Here is a 21,465-nt window from a genome sequence, read left to right on the forward strand (position 1 = left end):
AATCAGAGAAGATGGACTGATATTTACAGAAGAAACAGTGAAGATTGAGACGATTGGTTGTTATTTTGCAAATTAACTGACTACTGGATGGTTACCAAAATTTAGAGAGACAGTCTGTAATTTGTGCTTAGATACATTCGATTGTCCCCAACTATAATCTTGTTCATGAAAATATCATTTTGAGTTACAAAACTGTAATCGATTTCAAGTACGTTTTTACCCTTCGCCCTACCCCCCCCCCAAAAAAAAAAGAAACAGTACACATACTTACTTTTAAAGTAACTGGGGGCTTAAGCATTTGCCAATTTTCATCAAATGGATAATGTGAATAAATAAATTTAGCTGGATCAACATTAAAATAAAACATATCAGTTTCATAATCCATTTGTCCAGTTTGTACTAATTGTGATAAACGTGTATTAGCACTAACAGCTAAACGTTGTGCTGCCCACATTGGATCAAATAATGCCCATTTATTATCTAAATAAGCAGCATTCCATGCATGTTGTAATCGATGCATAATTGATGATGACAATGGTGATGTCGACGATGGCGATGTTAATGACTGTTGTTGTTGTTGTTGTTGTAATTGATCATTTATATCATTCAATCGCATACCAACGACATAATCAACACCTTTAGCTAAACCTTTCACTGTTACACATGGTATATTTGAATAATGACATAATGACTCAAATGCCTATTAGAATAAAAGCAAATAAGTGATTATCTAATCAAATAAACTTGATATTGTGGTATATGCTACTGATATCAACAGATATAAGTAGTATATATCAACAATCGATAATTGAATGTCTGATAGATGTGGAAACGAAGGAACAATCAAGTCTGAAATGATTGATTGATATTTTGTAAATGAAGTATTCACCATATGGTTCTCAGATTTGACTAAGATATATGCTACTGATGTCAACAGATATAAGTAGTATATATCATCAATCGATAGTGGAATGTCTGATGGGTGTGGAAACGAAGGAACAATGAAGTCCGAAACGATTGGTTGATGTTTTGCAAATGAAGCATTTACTGTATGGTTCTCAGATTTGACTAAGATATTATGGTCGTCCCTACTTGTGTTCTCGTTCTCTGCTATATATTCTCAGTGGATTAACACATATTGTGTTTCGCTATCTAACTTAGTCATTCTTGTGTTCCTATGACCTGAACAGTTCAACTATTCAGAGGCAGGAAACCAAGACCTTATGGAAAGACTCAATCTCAAAAGCCAAATTATTATCCATACACCTGATGTTTAAGGAATAATCCAAACAGAGATTTGGTGGTAATGATCTTGGTTAGATAGACATTTCAGTTACTAATAACTTACAATTGCGTTCCATCTCATTTAAGGACCTTAGAAACCATAGAAACCATAAATTACACTGGGCAATACAAGTGAGCAAATAAATGACTGATAACTTTCTTATTAGTGTCTTAAGTTCTGTTATATCACCGGGGCAATAAAGGGCATCACTGTTGTATATGACAGGATGATTGCTATTTAGCAAACATAAACTGCTTTGTTTATTATAAACCATTCAATACGATTACTCAGACCATGTAGCAGAAGGAAACTAAGATAGACTTCCATCTCCCATTGATTAAAAGCTTAATTTAGTCTGCATTGCAGTTGCTTCATTCACTAGTTGTCAAGTTGTATTATGTACGACGTAAACGTTAATGATTTAGATAAATAAACGTTGACAAATCGAAATTTGTAGCTCAATACCAAATACTTTTTCAAATATTTACAATTGATTGATCAGTAGGTGGTAATCAATGTCGAGTGTGTCAGGTGCTTCTTAGTGCGGATCGAATCCTATCGACAAAGTTGCAATGTGGCCACTAGTCTGGGCAACTCAACATTGCGTGCACTATGTTGAGATAATATGGTCGACAAGATACCCTGAACGCAGGTTTCGTGCAATTCGGCACTCGTCTACAAGGTGCCCCCGAATGCCTTGGTAAGGCCGAGAGTGGGGAGAGTCCGCTCTCCCTCTCCAAATGCTCTCACATAGCCACACGTATATAGCCTCTGATAGGGAAGTCCTACTCATTGCCTTCTCACAGCATTATATTTGTTTAAGAAATTGAGGGGACGAAAAGCGAATGTTCGACGCTTTAACTGGGTTGGTAGACACTGAAGGTTCACCTAGGGGAGTTATAAAACCCTGATTACAAACCAATGGTGCACATGGGCTCCACGATCCTTAGGGAACGAATGGCATATGAACCAATCGTTGGTGACCGGCTACCATGAAACAGCATCTCCTCACGATGCTCCACTGCTTTGTGGATCAGACCTATGAGTTAAAGGCTCCGGGTGTGGCCCCTTAAGAAAACAACCTGCTTCAGTTTGGGCACCTGATTAGTATCACAGACCTCACGCAAATCGAATGAGACTTGTGCGGCGTCTACAAGGTAACATCTCTGACTATGAAGCTAGGTGATACGGGATCGAATCCATCAGTGAGCATCAGTTCCTTCAGCATAAGAAAAAGAAATAAAGAATTATAACTCACTTGAAGATATGTTGCTTTACCATTAGCCATTTCATTAAGTACAAATTCTGGTGAATCTGTTTTTAACTTTTTCAACTTATTCGATAATGCTTCTTTTGCATATTGAATACCATCACGTTCAGCTTGTTCTATTTCATCATATGTTAAAAATGGTATATGACCAACTGGTATTGAACATAACCATGAGAATAATGCACGAACTTTTAATTCATCATTGATTAAATTACGTTTACCAATTAATGCCCAATGTAAATCTTTCCATGTCGCTGGTTTTGTTGTACCTCTAGCTAATTCACGAGCATCAGGATCAACTGGTTGTGCTATATGATTATCACCAGATGTTGGTTTATTAATGATAAGTTGTGTAGTAAATTTAGATTGATCTAAACTTGGTTTAATGAGTTGTGATGAAATATTAATAGGTGATGGAGTTAATGGTTTAGGTAATTCATAACTTGATGGAGCTGGTTCTAGCAATGAAATATGTGATCGTATTTTAATGGTTTCACTTTCAACTGGGGTAACATGATTCTTGACGGATTCTTCAGTTGTCGCAGGTGGTTCAGATTTGTCTAATTGTGGAAATAAAGTAGTGAATACTTTACATTGTCTTTGGACATTATTGTAAGGATATATGAACAAAAAAGGTTAGACTGATTTATTTTAAAACTTTACCTGTAGCTCCTCCGGGGGCTACTGCCGGTCCCAAGCCTAGTTAAATGAGTAAGGTTGGGCATGGGGTTAGCGATCCCATCCCGTAGAAAAACTAATTTGTTAAAAAAACATTGATCAAAAAAATAATTCAAACCATTTAAACTCTGCCCTGGGAGTTGAAGGAATAATTAGGACGCTTCATGATGAAAGCCGAAATTTTTTGGAAGTCACGAGGTCAATGCACATTCTAACAACCAGAGCAACACTCTTTCAAGTAAGATTTATTTTAAGGGACCTCTTAGAGCTACGTAAATCTATAGTTCCTTGTATTGGTTGATTCAAAGAAGAAAGAATTTCATTCAATCTTGTAGATTGTCTTAAGTGAATTCAACACTGACACGAACATCATATGAAATTAACTGAAGAACCTTATGGTTTACACTATTAGGGAGCGCTGGGTAAATGCTACTTCCTTGTAAGGAATTCCACAGTGGTGCACACTTAAGTCCACACTAGAGACATGATTCAACACCTTTAGTCGTTATGTTATATGCTTAAACTTTTGACCGCTGATTAGGCATACATTTTATCACATATCTATCTTTTGTCAATTTGTGATTAGGTATCCTGATCTTCAGTGACTGCCTAAATAAAATCAATCCACGATTTTGACCATTGAACTCAACAATCTCTACAAACTGCTCATACTAAGATCTGATTTTTTCTAAATTATTTATTTAGCTAAACTGTAGAGAATAAAGACAAGTACCACAGTCAAATTGATAATCATCAGAATAGGGTTATAAAAATTGTTAACTTTTTGATTGACATCAGTCAGTCACAACGTAGAACTTCGTACGTACGTATGTACATCAGTTCGAATTGCCATACCAAATTACCACACAGATGCAGTTATCGATTCAAATCTCTTAGTGGTAGAAGTAGTAAGAGTATAAGCAGTAATCGGAAAGATTAGGGTTCGAAGATGTTATTCAAGGAGTATAATTCAGTGAAATAAATTCGGAAAGAGAAAAAAGAAAGAGACATGAAGAATTCAGAAGATAAGAATTTAGTAGAACATAAATAGCGGATGCACCTTCGCCATTGCAAACGATTTTAGGCCATGTCATTCAAGGCCTCTAATCATCGGTTGTTATTATCTTGCACATCCCAACCAGATAGTCTACACCTACCAACATGGCTCAGTTCACCTGTCAGTGACTTCATGGATTTGCGTCACGTTTTTGTCTGGCCGCCCCTAGCTTTTTTCCAACCTACACCTACGCCATAAAACATTGCATTGACATCATGAATACATTGATGTCAGATCACCACTGAAAACTCGGAAGAACTAGACGGCCATTTCATCCTAGTATGGGACTCCTTAGCAGCACGCGTCCAAGACCCCTTACGTGCGATTCGAACCCAGAACCTTCGATCTCGCGCTCAAATGCTTAGACCACTGATCCGGCATCCAAAGCAGGCAATGTCTAACTTCCTCGAACGAAATTATGGATGCGCACTGCTGGAGAATTCCATACTAGGACGAAAAGGCCAGGTTTTCAATGGTGGTCTAACATCAATCGATTCATGATCTCAATCAAAATTGATAATCGTTAGAAAAGGGAATAAAATATAGTCTGTCGAACACTGATTTATTGATAATTCTTATGAGTCAGTTGAAGCTAGACCAACACGGAAAACCTGAAAGTACTGAATGGCCATTTCGTCCTATTGTGGGACTCTTCAGCAGTGTGCACCCATGATCCCGCCTCTCGACGTTCGAACCCCGGACATATCAATCTTGCGCACGAACGCTTAACCACTAGACCACTGAGCCGGCCGGCATCCGACAGTGTTAATGTCTAACTCATGACTCATGATTTCAACTATGAAAAATTACTGAAATCTCCACAAAATCCCCTTCTGATGATAATTCATATAATCAAATGTTACTAGGAATATGTTTTAATTGTTTAACAATCTTCCTGTCATATGTGTATAAGTGTGTATGTTCATAGGTTTTGTTGACTTGTCCAATTGTAAACATGAAACACAACGCAACAGAATAAAAAAACATGGAGGGAATTATCTTGATGGATAACAAAAATGTTAATCAATCAATGTAAAACTCATCTGAAATTAGAAAGAAAGAGACCTTTATTTATTTACCCTATCCTATCCTATCTGATCAATAGAATTCGGTCACCAATAATAGCTTGATAAAAAAGACACTGTTTAGTACTTGGTGATCAATCTATATAAATATGTCAGTCATACAGGAGGACAGTTCATTCCCTGATAGCTAATTAGTAGTGTATTAGACCGCATCACCGTATGATCACGATTTGAATCCATTATGGAACATCAGTAGCCATGATGATACAAACGCATCTTAGTAACGTGTTCGGACGACCTTTGAACGAATCTCAATTGACCTTGAGAAATATTAGCCAATCAGAAGACAGTTAGTATAGAGTAAAAATAAATTATACAACACCAAAGAATTAGAGTAAGTAGTGAGAGTGAGTGGTCCAAAAACTTGTCAAGGTTAGAAAGAGGCTCAAAATTTCTAAAATCGTCATGCATAAGGTAGACGAGCTCATCCATATGACTCCATAATAGTTGGTCTCTGGAGACATAATGAGGTGGCAAAAACTCTCTCAGCCTCGACCATATAGTTTCATCATTGTTTGTATATACTCCGGTTGTGTAAATTTGTCATTTTCATTACGTATATATCCCTACAATACTCATACCACTGAACAGCCGAAGATTCAGCAACATCTGCAAATGTTGCAAATGTTACTGATGCTTTTATTATACAGTTTGCGACGATTATTATAATATACCTTAGTCTCAATCTGGATCTAGCGATAAGTGTTCCTATTCTAGCAAATGTCTTCCTTCAACATATATTACATCGAAGGACAGCATCACGGTAGTATGCACAAAGTCTACAAGTCAATTGATTACTGCAATTACAAATAAAGGAACTTCTTAGTAGTCCCATTTATTGTAACCGCATAATGGTTACGTCTTTTCTAAAATCCTCTGTGAATCGATTGTACATGAAAACTAGATACTGTGACAGGTTTCCAGTTTTAGCTCGAAATTCCCTCATCAATAAATTTTTGACATTATAGTTGATGTCAATTCATAATAAGAACCCTAAATCTAATTTCTAACCTTAACTATTAACTATGTAAAACATAATTCGAATTCCTTACACACTGGTTTATAACCTTCACATGGTCCTAGTTATTGGGTGGATACTCTCCAGATCACTCTTTAGAGTCGCTCAAAGATCGTCCTTACATTATAATCTCACCATGTAATCATTCAATGTTATGTCACTGTTTATAATATTTCAATATACATATGTATGGCCTTAGAACAGTCAATTATACAGTCATAAGTTCAAGTTATCATTCACCTAGTAACTAAACATAAAATAAACATTATCTCAATCATTATTTGAATCAACCAAATTGTTACTATCTCATAAGTGAATAAGTTTGAAAAGTGTTACCAGGTTATATTATTAATCAACTCCATGCAAATATAAATAATCAGAAGGGGTTTTGTGGAGATTTCAGTATTTTCATGGTTGAAATCATGAATCAATTGAAGCTAGATCACTATGGAAGTCCTGAAAGCACTGCTTGACGGCCGTTTCGTCCTGTCGTGGGACTCATCAGCAGTGAGCACCCATGATTCCGCCTCACGAGATTCGAACCCAGTACATATCAGTCTCACATCAGAGCGCTTAACCACTAGACCACTGAGCCGGTTTTCAATGGTGCTAATGTCTAACTTCAACCAATCCACGATGTTTTAGCCACCGTTCACACAATAGGACGAAACGGCTGTCCAGTGCTTCCAGGTTTTCCATGGTGGTCTAGCTTCAATTGACTATGTAGAATTTAAACCATGGTCATTCAAAACACAAAACGTTACAATTGCGTTATTTGGGGCAGTTAGAGACATCTAACAAACTCTTCAAAAAGAAAGCCAAAGAGGCTATGACAACGCTGTGAAGCATCTTATCTAATCAATATTCAATAGAAGTTTTACCAGAAACATCTACAAAGTGAAAAGTCACATGTCGAGTTTCTGATTGGATAGTTCCCTATACTGCTATTATGTTGAATAGCCTTCCGGAAGTCCATCTAAAATGCTAGAAATACCCTAGAACTTTTTTTTACATCACCAAAGCTTAGAGTAAAACGTTTCTTACATATTTCGCACCTTTTCTCTTGTATTCAAGTCACTATGTAGACTTAGCCTGTGGGTTACTAGAAGAGCTTAGGAAACCGAATCTAGTGTTCAATTAAAAGACTTATTAGGGACACACTTATACTCTTAATCAACATATAGCGCAAAATAGAAAACACGAAATGAAACAAAACTAATCCACTATATATTTCATTTTAAATAACTACACGTTGATTGGTAAGAAACCAATCTGAATATTATACTGATCACTACTCCAGGACAGAGTGAGTTGGAGAATGCTGGTCGGCGGCCTATACTCTATTGAGAGTAATAAGTGTAAGTAAGTAGTAGTAGTCCTTATGTATACATTATACAGACATGGTCTTATTAACATGCTTATCGATTCTTTCATTCGAAACGAAAAAAAACTTTTAAGCAAAGATGGACAGTGGCTAGCAATGGAATCCAAGATGCGTTCAATTCTAGTTAGACCACCAGGGAAAGCCTGGAGGCACTAGACAGCCGTTTCGTCATATTGTGAGACTCCTAGGCAGTGCGCATCCACGATCCCATCTCGCGAGACTCGAACTTAGGACCTACCAGTCTTTCACAAGAGCACTTAACTGATTGACCACTGAGCCGGCATCCGATGGCATTTATGTCTTAAAGGTTTTACATGGTAGTCTAGCTTCAATCGGCTCAAGCTTTCAAAAATGAAAATTCCAAATCTAAACAAAAACCCATTCTCATAATAATAATAATCATATGCTTACTAGTGACTGACTTTGAGAGATAAATCCAGGAGTTCTAGTGAGAAGCAGTGACCAGTGGAGTTCAAACCACGTCTGTTGTAAGATATCAACTCACTGAAGACAATCGGTGAACGGTTGCTAAACTTCGTGGATTGGTTGGAGTTAGACATAAACACCATCGGATGCCTGCTCAGTATGTCTGTTGGTTAAGGGCTGTGGCGCGAGACTCGTTGGTCCTGGGTTCAAATCTAGCAAGCCGGGACCGTGGATTAGATTTGCTGAATAGTCCCATGATAGGACGAAACGGTCGTCTAGTGCTTCCAGGTTTTCCATGGTGGACTAGCTTCAATTGACTAACACTTTGAACTTTGAAAACAAGTATTGACAATTATAGGTTATACAACCCCAACTGACTTTAGTTAGATAACCATTGAAAACTGAAAAGCTTTGGATATGTCTTTCATTTCTGTGTGACACTGTAAAACATCGTATACTCACTCCCACACCAGAGACCGAATCCTAAACCTATGGATTTTGTGGTGAGTACTCAACTTTCAAACCACTGAATCACCATCCTATGGTTTATACTCCCTACCGTTTGGTAACTGCCTCACTCCTGGTACGCACACATACACACAGATCGTCAAAATTTGAACAAGAAGAAATGGATTTATGAATAAACATTCTAGTAATAGATCTTTTATTCTATTTTAAGATTAGACTCGTCATCAATACGTAAATTCCAACTATTACTACTACTATTATTTAGTTAGTAGTATCTCTGAAAACAACCAAAACAACAGACCAGCTTGTTTTTCTTCTTTGTCATATGTTTTCCTTGTAAATGTGACTTATTACGTCATCAATTGTAAGATAACATTATGTACAATAGAATTGATTGCTTCATTCAATGTCATATGTTTGGTAATGTTAAAGGATTCTAAAGAAAGACTAGAAAATAGTGTAATGAAATACTACGTCAAACCTTGTGAATATTCGAAACATATGTTGGTACATTTTGAAGGAGTTTTATTTTCTGAGATGGACGATTTGGTCGTGGAGCTTTCATCGTTCTTCTCCACACATGGAGAAATTCGAACTTACTTAGTTACCTACTTACGCTTGTTACTCCCAATGGAGTATAGGCCACCGACCAGCATTCTCCAACCCACAATATCATGGGCTTTCCTTTGTAGTTCTATCCAATTGCTGTTCATTCTTCTCATATCTGTCTCCATTTCTCAGCGCGATGTGTTATTTGGTCTTCCTATTCTCCTTTGGCCTTCAGGATTCCGAGTGAGGGCTTGTCTCGGGACGCAGTTGGATGATTTCCTCAATATGTGTCCTATCCACTCCCAGCGCTTCATCCTGATTCCTTCCTCCACTGAAATCTGGTTTGTTCTCTTCCAAAGTAGAATGTTGCTGATAGTGTCTGGTTAACGAATCCGAAGTATCTTGTGTGGACAACTATTAATAAACACTTTTATCTTCTGGAAGATGGCTTTCGTAGTTCTCCACGTCTCCGCCCCATACAGTAGAACGTTCCTGACATTTGTATTCAAAATTCTGATCTTGATGTCGATTGACAGTTGTTTTGAGTTCCAAATGTTCTTCAGTTGTAAATATGCTACTCTTGCTTTGCCGATCAGCGCCTTCATATCTGGATCAGATCCACCGTGTTCACCAATGATGCTGTCCAGATATGTAATGGTTTTCAACAAATTCGAACACTGGAATTCAAGACAAAGTTTCGTCCTATTCGAGACTCATCAACTGGATGTACCTGTATCTTAGACTTGATGTTCACTCTGGGACTCGAAGTGGATAACGCGATGACGTGTGAAGCGAATGGTACTGTATTCGAGTTCTAGAATGAACACCAACTCTGGAATGCAGGTACATCCAGCTGAATAGTCCCACAGAGGATGAAACGCGAGTCGTGGATTCTACTGCTAGCCACTACCCTTCTTTGCTTATTGGATGAACTGTTCACAAGAATAATAAAATGCTGTATTTGAAACATTCTACCAAGTACAGTATTACATAAAGTAGGGTAGATTTATTAGTAGCTGAATCTAAATATTAAAGCATAACTGTAATCTTGAGGAAATTGATTCTACCTATAGGATTCGAATACAAGTCATGAAGGAATTCCTACCACCTAACACCAAACATTTAGCATCATAACATAGTATATCAGTGGTCGACTTACAGCTTCGTTTACAGAATTAGATCATCATAAAGAACTGAACAAATATGACATTTATCATTGCTCAATAAGTAATCAAATTTATGTAAGATTATACCTAGTAAACGATCTTTGAGTGACGCCACGGTGATCTTCTGAGTGTCTACCAACGTACTAGGACTGAATGAGAGTTATAAAGTAGTTTGAAGAATAAGGATTATGATTCATAATTGATAGTTACGGTTAGGAATTCGATCTGCGGTTTTTTATCATGAACTGACATCAGTTAAAATCTCAAAACACTATTTAGTCAAACGAGTGAGTGAATTTCGCGCCAAAATCCAAGACTTGTTATCTTAAATCCCATTGGTTCGTTCATAAATTATAATCTCACCAATATTTCCTCACACAAAAGTACGAAGTAAACCTAAAATCATACAGTTATTAGTCATATAATATACCCTTGTGGGGTAGGGTAATTTAACATTGCTTTTCAGGAGGACTGGACACTATCCAAACTTTCACGTGAAAACTCAAACATTACAGCTCAATCCTGTCAAACAGAAGAATCAGACACCGCCCTCAGGCTTGACCCGAGCAGTACAGATCAATCCCTACATACAAGAGAACCAGACACTATATGGGCTTCAACGTTACAATCTGAATAGTACAGCTCAATCTTTATATCAGGTAATGATGAAAGTCTACTTTCATTCAATGATTCATTCTTGATTACAAAATGCATCGCGAAATATCATATATTTGAACGGATTACATAACAGATATGATAGCATCAGAGTGCTTACAAATATAAACTAAGCAGTCGGTCAGTCAATCACAACGTAGAAATTCATAACTATGCACATCAGTTCGAGTTGCCATGCCAAATTAACACAGAGATGCAGTTGTCGATTCAAATTCCATAGTGGTAGAAGTAGTAAAAATATAATCAGTAATCGGAAAGATTAAGGTTTGAAGATGTTATTTAGGGAGTATAATCCAGTGAAGTAAATTTGGAAAGAGAAAAAAGATAAGGACATGAAGAATTCAGAAGATTAGACTTTGGCAGAACACAAAAAATGAATGCACCTTCGCCATTGCAAACGATTTTGGGCCATGTCATTCAAGGTCTCTAACCATCGATCGCTATCATCTCACACATCCCGACCAGGTAGTCTACACCTACCAACATGGCTCAGTCCAACTGACATTGACTTCATGGATTTGTGCCACGTTTTGGTCTGGCCTCCCCTTGCTTTCTTTCAATCTACTCCTACATCATAAAACATTGCACGTCGGGGCAGTCGGTGGTTGCGCATACGTAACACGTGTCCCAGTCATCTCAACTGATCAAGTTTCACTACTTCATCAATCGATTTGCCATCCTTACCTAGTACCCATTTCATAACAACTGCATTACTTACCCGGTGGTCCCAGGATTTACGAGCAATGCGTCGAAGACACCAATGATCGAATACTAGTAGCCTACAAATATCCTCTACTCCTATCGGCCATGTTTCACTGCCATAAAGTAGAAGGGAACGAACTGCTGCGCAGTGAACCCGTCCTTTGAATGCTAGATGGATATCTCACCTACACCATAAATGACGCAAGTTATGAAAAGCTAGACGAGCCTTCTATATCCGTACTGAGATTTCGTCACACATCAGACCAATTTATAAAACAACCAACTTGTTACTTACCTTCTATAACTTTTGTTGTCACTGTAACTACCTCATTTGTCCTTTCAGTTTTAGTAAGTAATTTTGGTTTCTTTGATTTTGGTATTTTCCCATTATTCTACAACATTAAGAAATAATGGAGTGAATTTCCAATATATATATATACAACATATATAAATTGAAAGAGAAGTAATGACAAGAAATGGTTACATACTACTTGTAAGTAGTTGAAAGTAATATGGTTGACTTTCATTCGACTTGGTCTAATCAAGTCATAATTAAATATTATCAGAAACGGTTTTCTTGTGGAGGTTTTGTCTTTTCATAGTTGGAAGCATGAGTCAATTGACGTTAGACCATCTGGGAAAACCTGGAAGCACTTGACAGCCGTTTCGTCCTATTGTGAAACTCCTCAGCAGTGCGCATCCGATGGTGTTTATGTCTAACTCCAACCAATCTATGAAGTTGAGCAACCGTTCAGTGAGTTGATATCTCACAACAGACGTGGTTTGAACTCCACTGGTCACTGCTTCTCACTATAACTCCTGGATTTATCTCTCAAAGTCAGTCACTAGTGAGCATATGATTATTGTTATTATTATTATTATTATTATTATCAGGAGATCGGTTAAGTGCTCTTGTGCGAGACTGGTAGGTTCTGAGTTCGAATCTCGCGAGGTGAGGTCGTGGATGCGCACTGTTGAGGAGTCCCACAATAGGACGAAACAGCCGTCCAGTGCTTCCAGGTTTCCCTTGGCGGTCTAACTTCAATTGACTCACGCTTTCAACCATAATTAAATAGCTCAATAAGATGTCCGCAAAAAAACATCTATTTCCCTGTAGAATGTTTAGTTAAAATGAAATGAACTCATGTTTGGTCACTAGCTTCACATATGAACCATACTTCAATCTATTGTTAAATGAGAAGCCGACATTTCATTATAATCTACGTTTAAAAGAATCAATTTATTCTGTACTTGATTCACTTAGCAAAGTGAATTGAGCTATGTTAAGTGGTTGGAAGTAGTCATCAGAAAACTCTACAAATGATCAGTCACTACTTGAACAGTTCAATGGAAATTTTTCAGGTTGTAAATTAGGGTTAGGTTAGATGAAATAGACAGTATCAATCTCCTGATGATTACAAATACAAACATCACTAATTAGTGATCACTTAATACAAAAACGAACTAAGATACATTTCTGATTAATTTTCTTTTCAACAGTATATACCCACGATCCTGTCGGCGGAGTTCGAACCCGTAGCCTTCGGTTTCACGCTAGGACGCTGAACCTCTAGATAATTGAGTCAGCATCCTAAGTGGTGTGGCTTTAATCGACTGATGAATTTAACTATTAAATTACTACAACCCCCACAAAAGTTCCCTTTCGGATAATAATCGTCATGTGTTCACTAATGACTGGCTTCAAGAGGCATTTCCTGGAGTTCTAGTGAGAAGATGTGACCAATGGAGTTCAGCCGTATCTGCTGTGAGGTAGTAACTCACTGAAGACAATGCTGGATGTTGGTTCAATTTTGTGGACTGGTTAAAGTTAGACATCAACATCGTTTGATGCTGGCCTAATAGTCTAGAGGTTAAGCGTTCGTACGCAAGACCGAAGGCCATGTGTTCGATTTCCGGGTAGGGGACCGTAGATGTGCACTAAGGCAAAATAACTCAATAAGTCTGACATTTGTTTAGTTGCATCAATTAAATCTTCTATTTTGAGGAGTTTTGGAGTCAATAATATGGCGAAACACTCCATCTGGAGAACAATGCTAGCTATTACGAAGCTCTGCCTATAACAATGATGGAGATTGTTAGATTTAAAGTTTTTCATCACAGATTGTATTTAGTTAGACAAATAGTAAAAATCAAGAAGTATTGAGTTGTTTTGTCACTGTATGAGATACATGAAAATAATATCCGACAGGACAGAGTGGGTTGGAGAATGCTGGTTGGCGGCCTATGCTCCATTGAGAGTAAAAGGCGTAATTAAGCAAGTAAGTACAAATCGAACCTACAACATTCATGCCTGTCGGTCAAACCCTAACCTCGAAATTAATTCTAAACTAGAAAAATAAGTATTTTTATTTATCGGTTAAAACTATATTTAGGTTTAACAAAGTTTCTATGGTCTATTCAATTCAATAATAGTCATGCTTACTAGTCTTACTTAATCTCTTTCATTTTCATATTTTATTATTCTTTCTAAAAGAAGCTGATTTTTATCAATCACAACTTCGTAACGAACTGATCTTACTTGAAGTTCCACTGAAAAGTTGGAAGCACTAGACAACTATGCGATGTTAATTTGGGGAAGCGCCTACCTATGAACCTACGAGTAGTCATATCTGAGACTTGAAAGTCTCTCAGCTAACTCATAATTCTTAAACCCACTAGTTAGATGTCCAACGGTACAATTTCAACTGTAGTCATTTTGTAGATGTAACACGACGATCATCCACTGCTGTTGATGAGAATAATTCAACTCTTCATATGTCATCAGCACAGTGATTGGAGGTCTTCACATTTCAGAAAAAAATCTATCTACTGTATCCTTACTTTTAATAATTCCATAAGTGACAAATAACTCTTTCTCTTATCTGATAATAATGGATGAATCATATTGTTTACTGGTTAACTCTAACAACATTCCTCCATTGATTGACAGATAATAACAATACAGGTTTCCCTAACCTAGAAAACAGGAAGTTCATACACACACAAATGGATAATGAATAACTTTGAATGAAAAGTTTAGTTCAGTACTTATAATGGACAAAATGTTGTACTACAATGCGTTATGACTCCTTTCCCCTATTCTTTCCTCTTGACTAATATATAGACATACAACAATTTGAGCATAAGTAAATCCAACTCCTGTGGTTTATATATATGGCTGTTTCGTTCTAGTATGAGATTCTTCAGAAATAAACATCTAAATGGAAACTAAACTTTCAATGTCACTTAGTATTGTTTGTTGGAATCTTCCCATTGATGTTTAGGACTGCAACTGGTCAATCTCTTATTGGCATATGTGCATACTATGCATATTACCTCGGTATTAGCCTTAATTTACAAGCATCTTAACCAAATATGGATAGTGGCTAGCAGTGGAATCCAGGACAAGCGTTTCGTCCTATTTTGAAATCGTCAGCTGGATGTACGTGCACCACAGAGTTGATGTTTACTCTGGGACTCGAAACCAGTACCGTTCGCTTCAAGAACCATCGCGTTATTCACTCAGTTACTGAGTCCTGATAACCACTTTCTTGTGTAATGGGATGAAGTTTAAATTCACTTAGTATTGTTTGTTTAAACATCAACTCTGAGATGCAGGTACATCCATCTGACCAGTGCCAAACAGGACGAAACTTGTGTCGTGGATTCCAGTGCTAGTCACTATGCATCTTTGCTAAACTTTCAATGGTTATTGAACTAAAGTCTATCAATAATGTAATACTACAAAGCGAAACGACATCAATATCTGCCATAGACGAATAAATCACCATATGCCGACTTGCAACTAACTTAGAGGCCTGATTCCTGTGGTCCTATTAAGAAACTATGGTAAGTTCAAAGAGTGTTGTGGTGAAATAAGTATTATGAAAAAGATGAAAATTCATGTAGAAAGAATAATGATATATATTTCAGTGGAAAGTTTGAATACGAAAGACAGTCCTTCTATACGGAGATGAAACATGGAGAACTACTACATCCATCGTCAAGAAGGTACAAGCATTTATAAACAGTTGTTTACGCAAAATACTCAACATTCACTGGTTGGATACTATCAACAATGTTGTTTTATGGGAGAGGACAAACCAGCTTCCAGTTGATGAGAAAATTAAGAAAAGATGTTGGAAGTGGATAGAATATACATTGAGAAAATCACCAAACGGCATCACGAGGCAAGTGCCAACTTGGAATCGTGAAGGGAAGCGGAAAAGAAGAAGACCAAAGAACACCTTACGCTGAGAAATTGAGACAGATATGAGAAGAATGAACAAAAACTGGATAGAACTAGAAAGGAAGGCTCAGGACAGAGTAGGTTGGAGAATTCTGGTCATTGGTCTATGCTCCATTGGGAGTAACAGGTGTAAGTAAGTAAGTAAGTAAGTAAGTATATTATACAACTGAAAACAGATAAGTGATATACAAAAGCTATTTTGTTTTTAGATGAGAACAAGTCACTGATTATTTGTACAATCAATAATACTATGACCATGATAAAATAAGGGATTAAGTTTAATTATTATCAAAAGAGGTTTTGTGGATATTATAGTAATTTTATTAGTTGAGATCACGAATCAATTGAAGCTAGACCACCATGAAAAACCTGGAAGCACTGCTTGACGGCCGTTTCGTCCTAGTAGGGGACTCCTCAGCAGTGCGCATCCACGATTCTATCTCTCGAGATTCGAACCCAGGACCTATCACTTTCGCACACGAGCGCTTACCCACTAGACCACTGAGCCAGTATCCAACTGATAGGTCCTGGGTTCGAATCTCGAGAGGCGGGATCGTCGATGCGCACTACTGAGGAGTACCATAATAGGATGAAACGGCCGTTTAGTGTTTTCCAGATTTTCCATTGTCCTCTTGCTTCAATCGATTCATGATTTCAACTAACAAGATTAGGTTTAAGTTGAGAAATTTTTAAATTGCTCATTTTTATATAAATTTCCGATGTACATAACTTTTGACCTAGTTCTATTGACCTAAAAGAAAATCTGGATGAATGATTCTTGCTATGATAATTTGATGAAGATGTTTTTGAAAGAAAAACGGGAATTGCTTAGAAAACCAAATCAACAAATGGTTGTTTATAAGGGTAAATAAATCAGTAGGAAATATCAGGTTAACAACTAATAGCACTATAGAATTTTCAGTTATGAAATATATCGGAATTGGTTTTCGTGGATATTATAGTAATTGTATGAGTTATTAATCATGAGTCGATTGTAGCTAGATCATCATAGAAAACCTGGAACCACTGGACAGCCTTTTCGTCCCATTGTGGGACTCCTCAGCAGTGCGCATCCACGATAACGCCTCGCGAGATTCGAACCCACGACCTACCAGTCACGCGCCAGAGCACTTAATCGATAGACCACTGATCGGCCGGCATACGATGGTGTTAATGTCTAACCTCAATCAATCCACGAAATTGCGCGACTAATTTTCATTGTACTGAGGTAGATACCTGTCTCTACCTGACACGGATTAGCTCCCCTGGTCACAACAGAACTCAACAGAACTCCAAGAATTCCCTTAAGAAGCTAGTCACTAATAGGCACATAATAATAATCAGTATGGGTCTATGAAGATGTCAATTAAAAACTTAATAATCTCCACAAATCTATACTGATTATCTATACAGCAAAGAAAACATTTAGGGTGTAGTGTGATTGAATTAAGTGAGAATTATCCAATCAAGAGTAACTGGTCTTTATTGATTGTTATTTTAACCGGTTAAGAACTCTTGAATTCTTCTACGAATCATAACATTATAAGTAGTATAATACCATTAATCAATTAACTTGTTGCATGAATAAACTATGTCTTGTTGTATGGGCGTAAACCATTTAATCTGTATTAATAGATTGATGAATACAATATACTATAAACTACTTATCTTTGCTTATAAAGCTTATGAATTAAGGCGATATCCGTACAGGATACATATATATGCCAACAAGTGACTGATCAATCGCAGACCTTAGCAACAATGGGAGGATACGAGCAAACAATACCAAGTAAATTTAGAATTTTATCCCATTGCACAAGAAAGTGGCTATCACGATTCAATAGATAAGTGGATAACGCGATGACGTTTGAAGCAAAAGGTACTGGGTTCGAGTCCGAGAGTGAACATCAACTCTTAGATACAGTTACATCCAGCTGACGAGTCCCAAATACGACGAAACGAGCATTCTGGATTCCACTGCTAGCCACTATCCATCTTTGCTTACAATGCTTGTGAATTAAGGCTATATCGAGGCAGTCCGCACAGGATGCTTATATGCCATTAAGAGACTGATCAAGTGCAGTCCCAAATAACAATAGGTAGATACAAATAAACAACACCAAGTGAATATAACTGTTATCATTGTTTGACGGATACCATTTTACAGTCAAAATCAAACTTATTTGTAAGAAAATCCATACATTTATAAAAAATTCATGTATATCTCTGAGTACATACATGTACTGCTCAGTGGTCTTTTGGTTAAGTGCTCTGGCGTGAGACTGGTAGATCCGTGGTTCGAACCTCGTGAGGCGATGTCGTGGATGAGCACTGCCACTGAGGAGTCCCACAATAGGACGAAACGGCCGTCCAGTGCTTCTGGGTTTTCCTTGGTGGTCTAACTTCAATTGACTTACGCTTTCAACTATGAAAATACTCCATAATAGTTTGCTTCCAATAGTATCTACATTTTAAAATTCTTTTTTAATAAAACAATAGATCCGGTAGAAATCAACTATATCTTTGAGTCTACTTCTAGTCAATACTTGTAGAGAACAAAACTTAATGACGTTAGTAAAGAAAACGACAACAGCAACAACAACAACAACCATATTTTCTTATTTCTTTCCAAGATATTTTGGCATAGATTAATTAGGTCAATTTTATTCTTTAAGTTAAATAGTAGAATAAAACAATTCATAACCTTATTTATTGATTTAGTAAAGTTAGATATTAACTCAATGTTCAAGAAGTTAAACGTTTGTGAGAGAAATTGAAAGTCTTAAGTTCAAGTCTCGTGTGAGGGACTATGAATAGTATATCTATGGCACTTTCTGAGCTTCTTAAAGCTTCATTGAGTTCATCTGTGAACCATTTTCATAAACCCTTCTCTTTATTTTGAAAACTTAAAGTTTAGATCCTGAGTTTTTAAATTTTCTTACTTTATCCTTCCCTACCCCCCTTCAACAAAACAATATTGGATCCTCATATTACCCTAGTTACAAACCCTTTCACTCAAACACACACTTTAATTGAAAAGAAAAAGTTATTATGAATTTATATAGAAACTTGATACAAGTACTATTATCCTTAGGTTGAATATGTTTAACAGTAAAGGTACAATCAACTATAATGAATAGCATATCAAGTTGACAATATTTGCATAAATACTGATTAGCATTATTGTTAATCAATGAATACCTATATATAGAACTAATAAAGTTCTTTACATCTAATTATCAATGTTACATACATGTGGATACATGTATTGAACTTATATTGGTTCAATATCACTGTACTATACACATACAAAGTGAGATATTATAAGAAGGTGTTTTTTTGGAAGTTTTAGTAATTTAATAATTGAATTCATGAGTAAAATAAAGCTAGACTACTATGGAAAACCTGAAAGCACTGAACGACCATTTCGTCCTAGTATGATACTCCTCAGAGTTAGCACACGAAAGCAACAGGTCCTGAGTTCGAATCCCGTGGGCGAGAACGTGAATATGCATTGATCACCAGTCTCATACTAGTACAAAACGGTCTTCTAGTGTTAACTATCAAAAAGCTTAGGTAAAGCATTGGATTTCATGTTTACAGTCGTAATCCGTCTATTATCACAAGATACTTTAAACTTTTATGAGTTACTTAGATTACTGGCCACAATGTATATTTGTCGATAGAATTAGATCAGAAATAAGCATCAGACAAGAATTAAATTAATCAATACCTAACTATAAATAAATGTGAATATCTCAGTCCTACAGAAGGTCAGTTGTGATCCAATTAGTTTGTTAGTAACGTCTTAGACTGTTAAACTGATTAACTTTTTTCAACATTGCATAACTGATGATTGTACTTACTTACTTATGGCTGTTACTCCCAATGGAGCATAAGCCAACGATCAGTACTCTTCAACCTACTTTGTTTTGAGCCTTCCTTTCTAGTTCTATTCAATTGTTGTTCATTCTTCTCATGTTTGTCTCCATTTCTTGGCGTAATGTGTTCTTTGGTCTTCCATTTATCTTCTGGCCTTGGAGATTCCAAATGAGGACTTGTCTTGTGACGCAGTTGTATGCTTTCCCCAATGTGTGCCCTATCCACTTCCAGCACTTTTTCCTGATTTCTTCACCTGCTGGAATCTTGCTTGTTCTCTATAACAGTAGAATATTGCTAATAGTGTCTGGCCAACGAATCCTAAGTATTTTGCGTAGACAATTGTTAATAAACACTTGTATCTTCTGGATGATGGCTTTCATAGTTCTCCAAGTTTCCTCCCCATACAGTAGAACTGTCTTGACATTTGTATGGAAAATTCTGATCTTGATATTGGTTGAAAACAGTTTACTGATGATTGTAGATTATATATATGTACATATATACTTATATATCAACGAACATAAGCACAGAGAGAAAATGTTGTCAATCATCGTTCACCTTTCTATAAGTCTTAATTCGTTTTTTATAAGCTACTAGTCAGTCAATGTTGATAAATATGCAAAGCGTGGACGGTCGTTTCGTCCTATTCCGGCGCTCCTCAGAAGTGCGCATCCATGATCCCGCCTCGCGAAATTCCAACCCAGAACATATCAGTTTCGCGTGCGAGCGCTTGACCACTGGAACCACTGAGTCAGGGTCCAACGTTAATGTTAATGTTTAACTCCAACCGATACACGAAATTGAGCGACACATCCAACAATATCTTCAGTGAGTTACTATCTCACAACAGACCAGGTTGAACTCTACTGGTTACTGTTTCTTACTACAACTCCAGGAAATACCTCATTGAGCCAGTCACTATTGAGCATATATTGATTATTATCAGAGGGGGTTCAGTGCTTCCAGGTTTTCCATGATGGTCTAGCTTCAATTGATTCATGATCTCAACTGTTAAAATTATTATAATATCCACAAAACCCCTTCTGAAAATATGTAAGGATTTGAGATTTTTCCTTATCGATATCAAAGTTTGCATTGAATCAATCTTTGTTAGTAAAAGTATATTCCAATATTTACTCCGAGACTCGAACTCAATACCATTCACTTAGAAAACTTAACTCGTTATCCATAGAGATATTGTAACTAGGTAGCTACCAGGTTGTTTAACTTTGATCACGTGTCAAAGTCCAGTATTCCTTTTCTCTACCTATACTCTTATATTTCATTCATTTTAACCTGATCAATAAACTGTTTGACAGTTGAGGTTTAAAGTGGAAAGAAAGAATTCTATTTGTTTTTATAGTTCAATGAATTAGGGAATAAAAACAACAAAAAGAGAAGAAATACAGGAAACAAACAATGTGACTCAAAAAAAAAGATAACAAGAAAAGTGGAAAAGGTTTGCTTCCTTTTCTTTCTGGTTTCAATTTATTCTAAACATTTCTAATCTTAAGCAGAGATGGATAATGGTGGAGGACGCACGTTTCATCCTATTTGGGACTTGTTAGCTG

General features: G+C 36.8%; 1 protein-coding gene across 1 annotated transcript in view; it reads right to left on the bottom strand.

Annotated features, from left to right (window-relative positions):
* Smp_139810 (putative ubiquitin-protein ligase BRE1) overlaps window positions 1-21,465 on the bottom strand; it is a gene marked incomplete at both ends in the record, with an annotated part of 102,191 nt that overhangs the window by 69,094 nt on the left and 11,632 nt on the right. Inside the window, 3 exons of the mRNA XM_018795245.1 lie at window positions 272-700; window positions 2,451-3,115; window positions 12,059-12,155. Of these exons, the coding sequence (XP_018649577.1) occupies window positions 272-700; window positions 2,451-3,115; window positions 12,059-12,155 (1,191 nt within the window). The remainder of the gene's footprint in view (window positions 1-271; window positions 701-2,450; window positions 3,116-12,058; window positions 12,156-21,465) is intronic.

The sequence above is a fragment of the Schistosoma mansoni genome, chromosome 2, assembly GCF_000237925.1.
Source record: "Schistosoma mansoni strain Puerto Rico chromosome 2, complete genome".
In the NCBI taxonomy this organism is placed as follows: domain Eukaryota; kingdom Metazoa; phylum Platyhelminthes; class Trematoda; order Strigeidida; family Schistosomatidae; genus Schistosoma; species Schistosoma mansoni.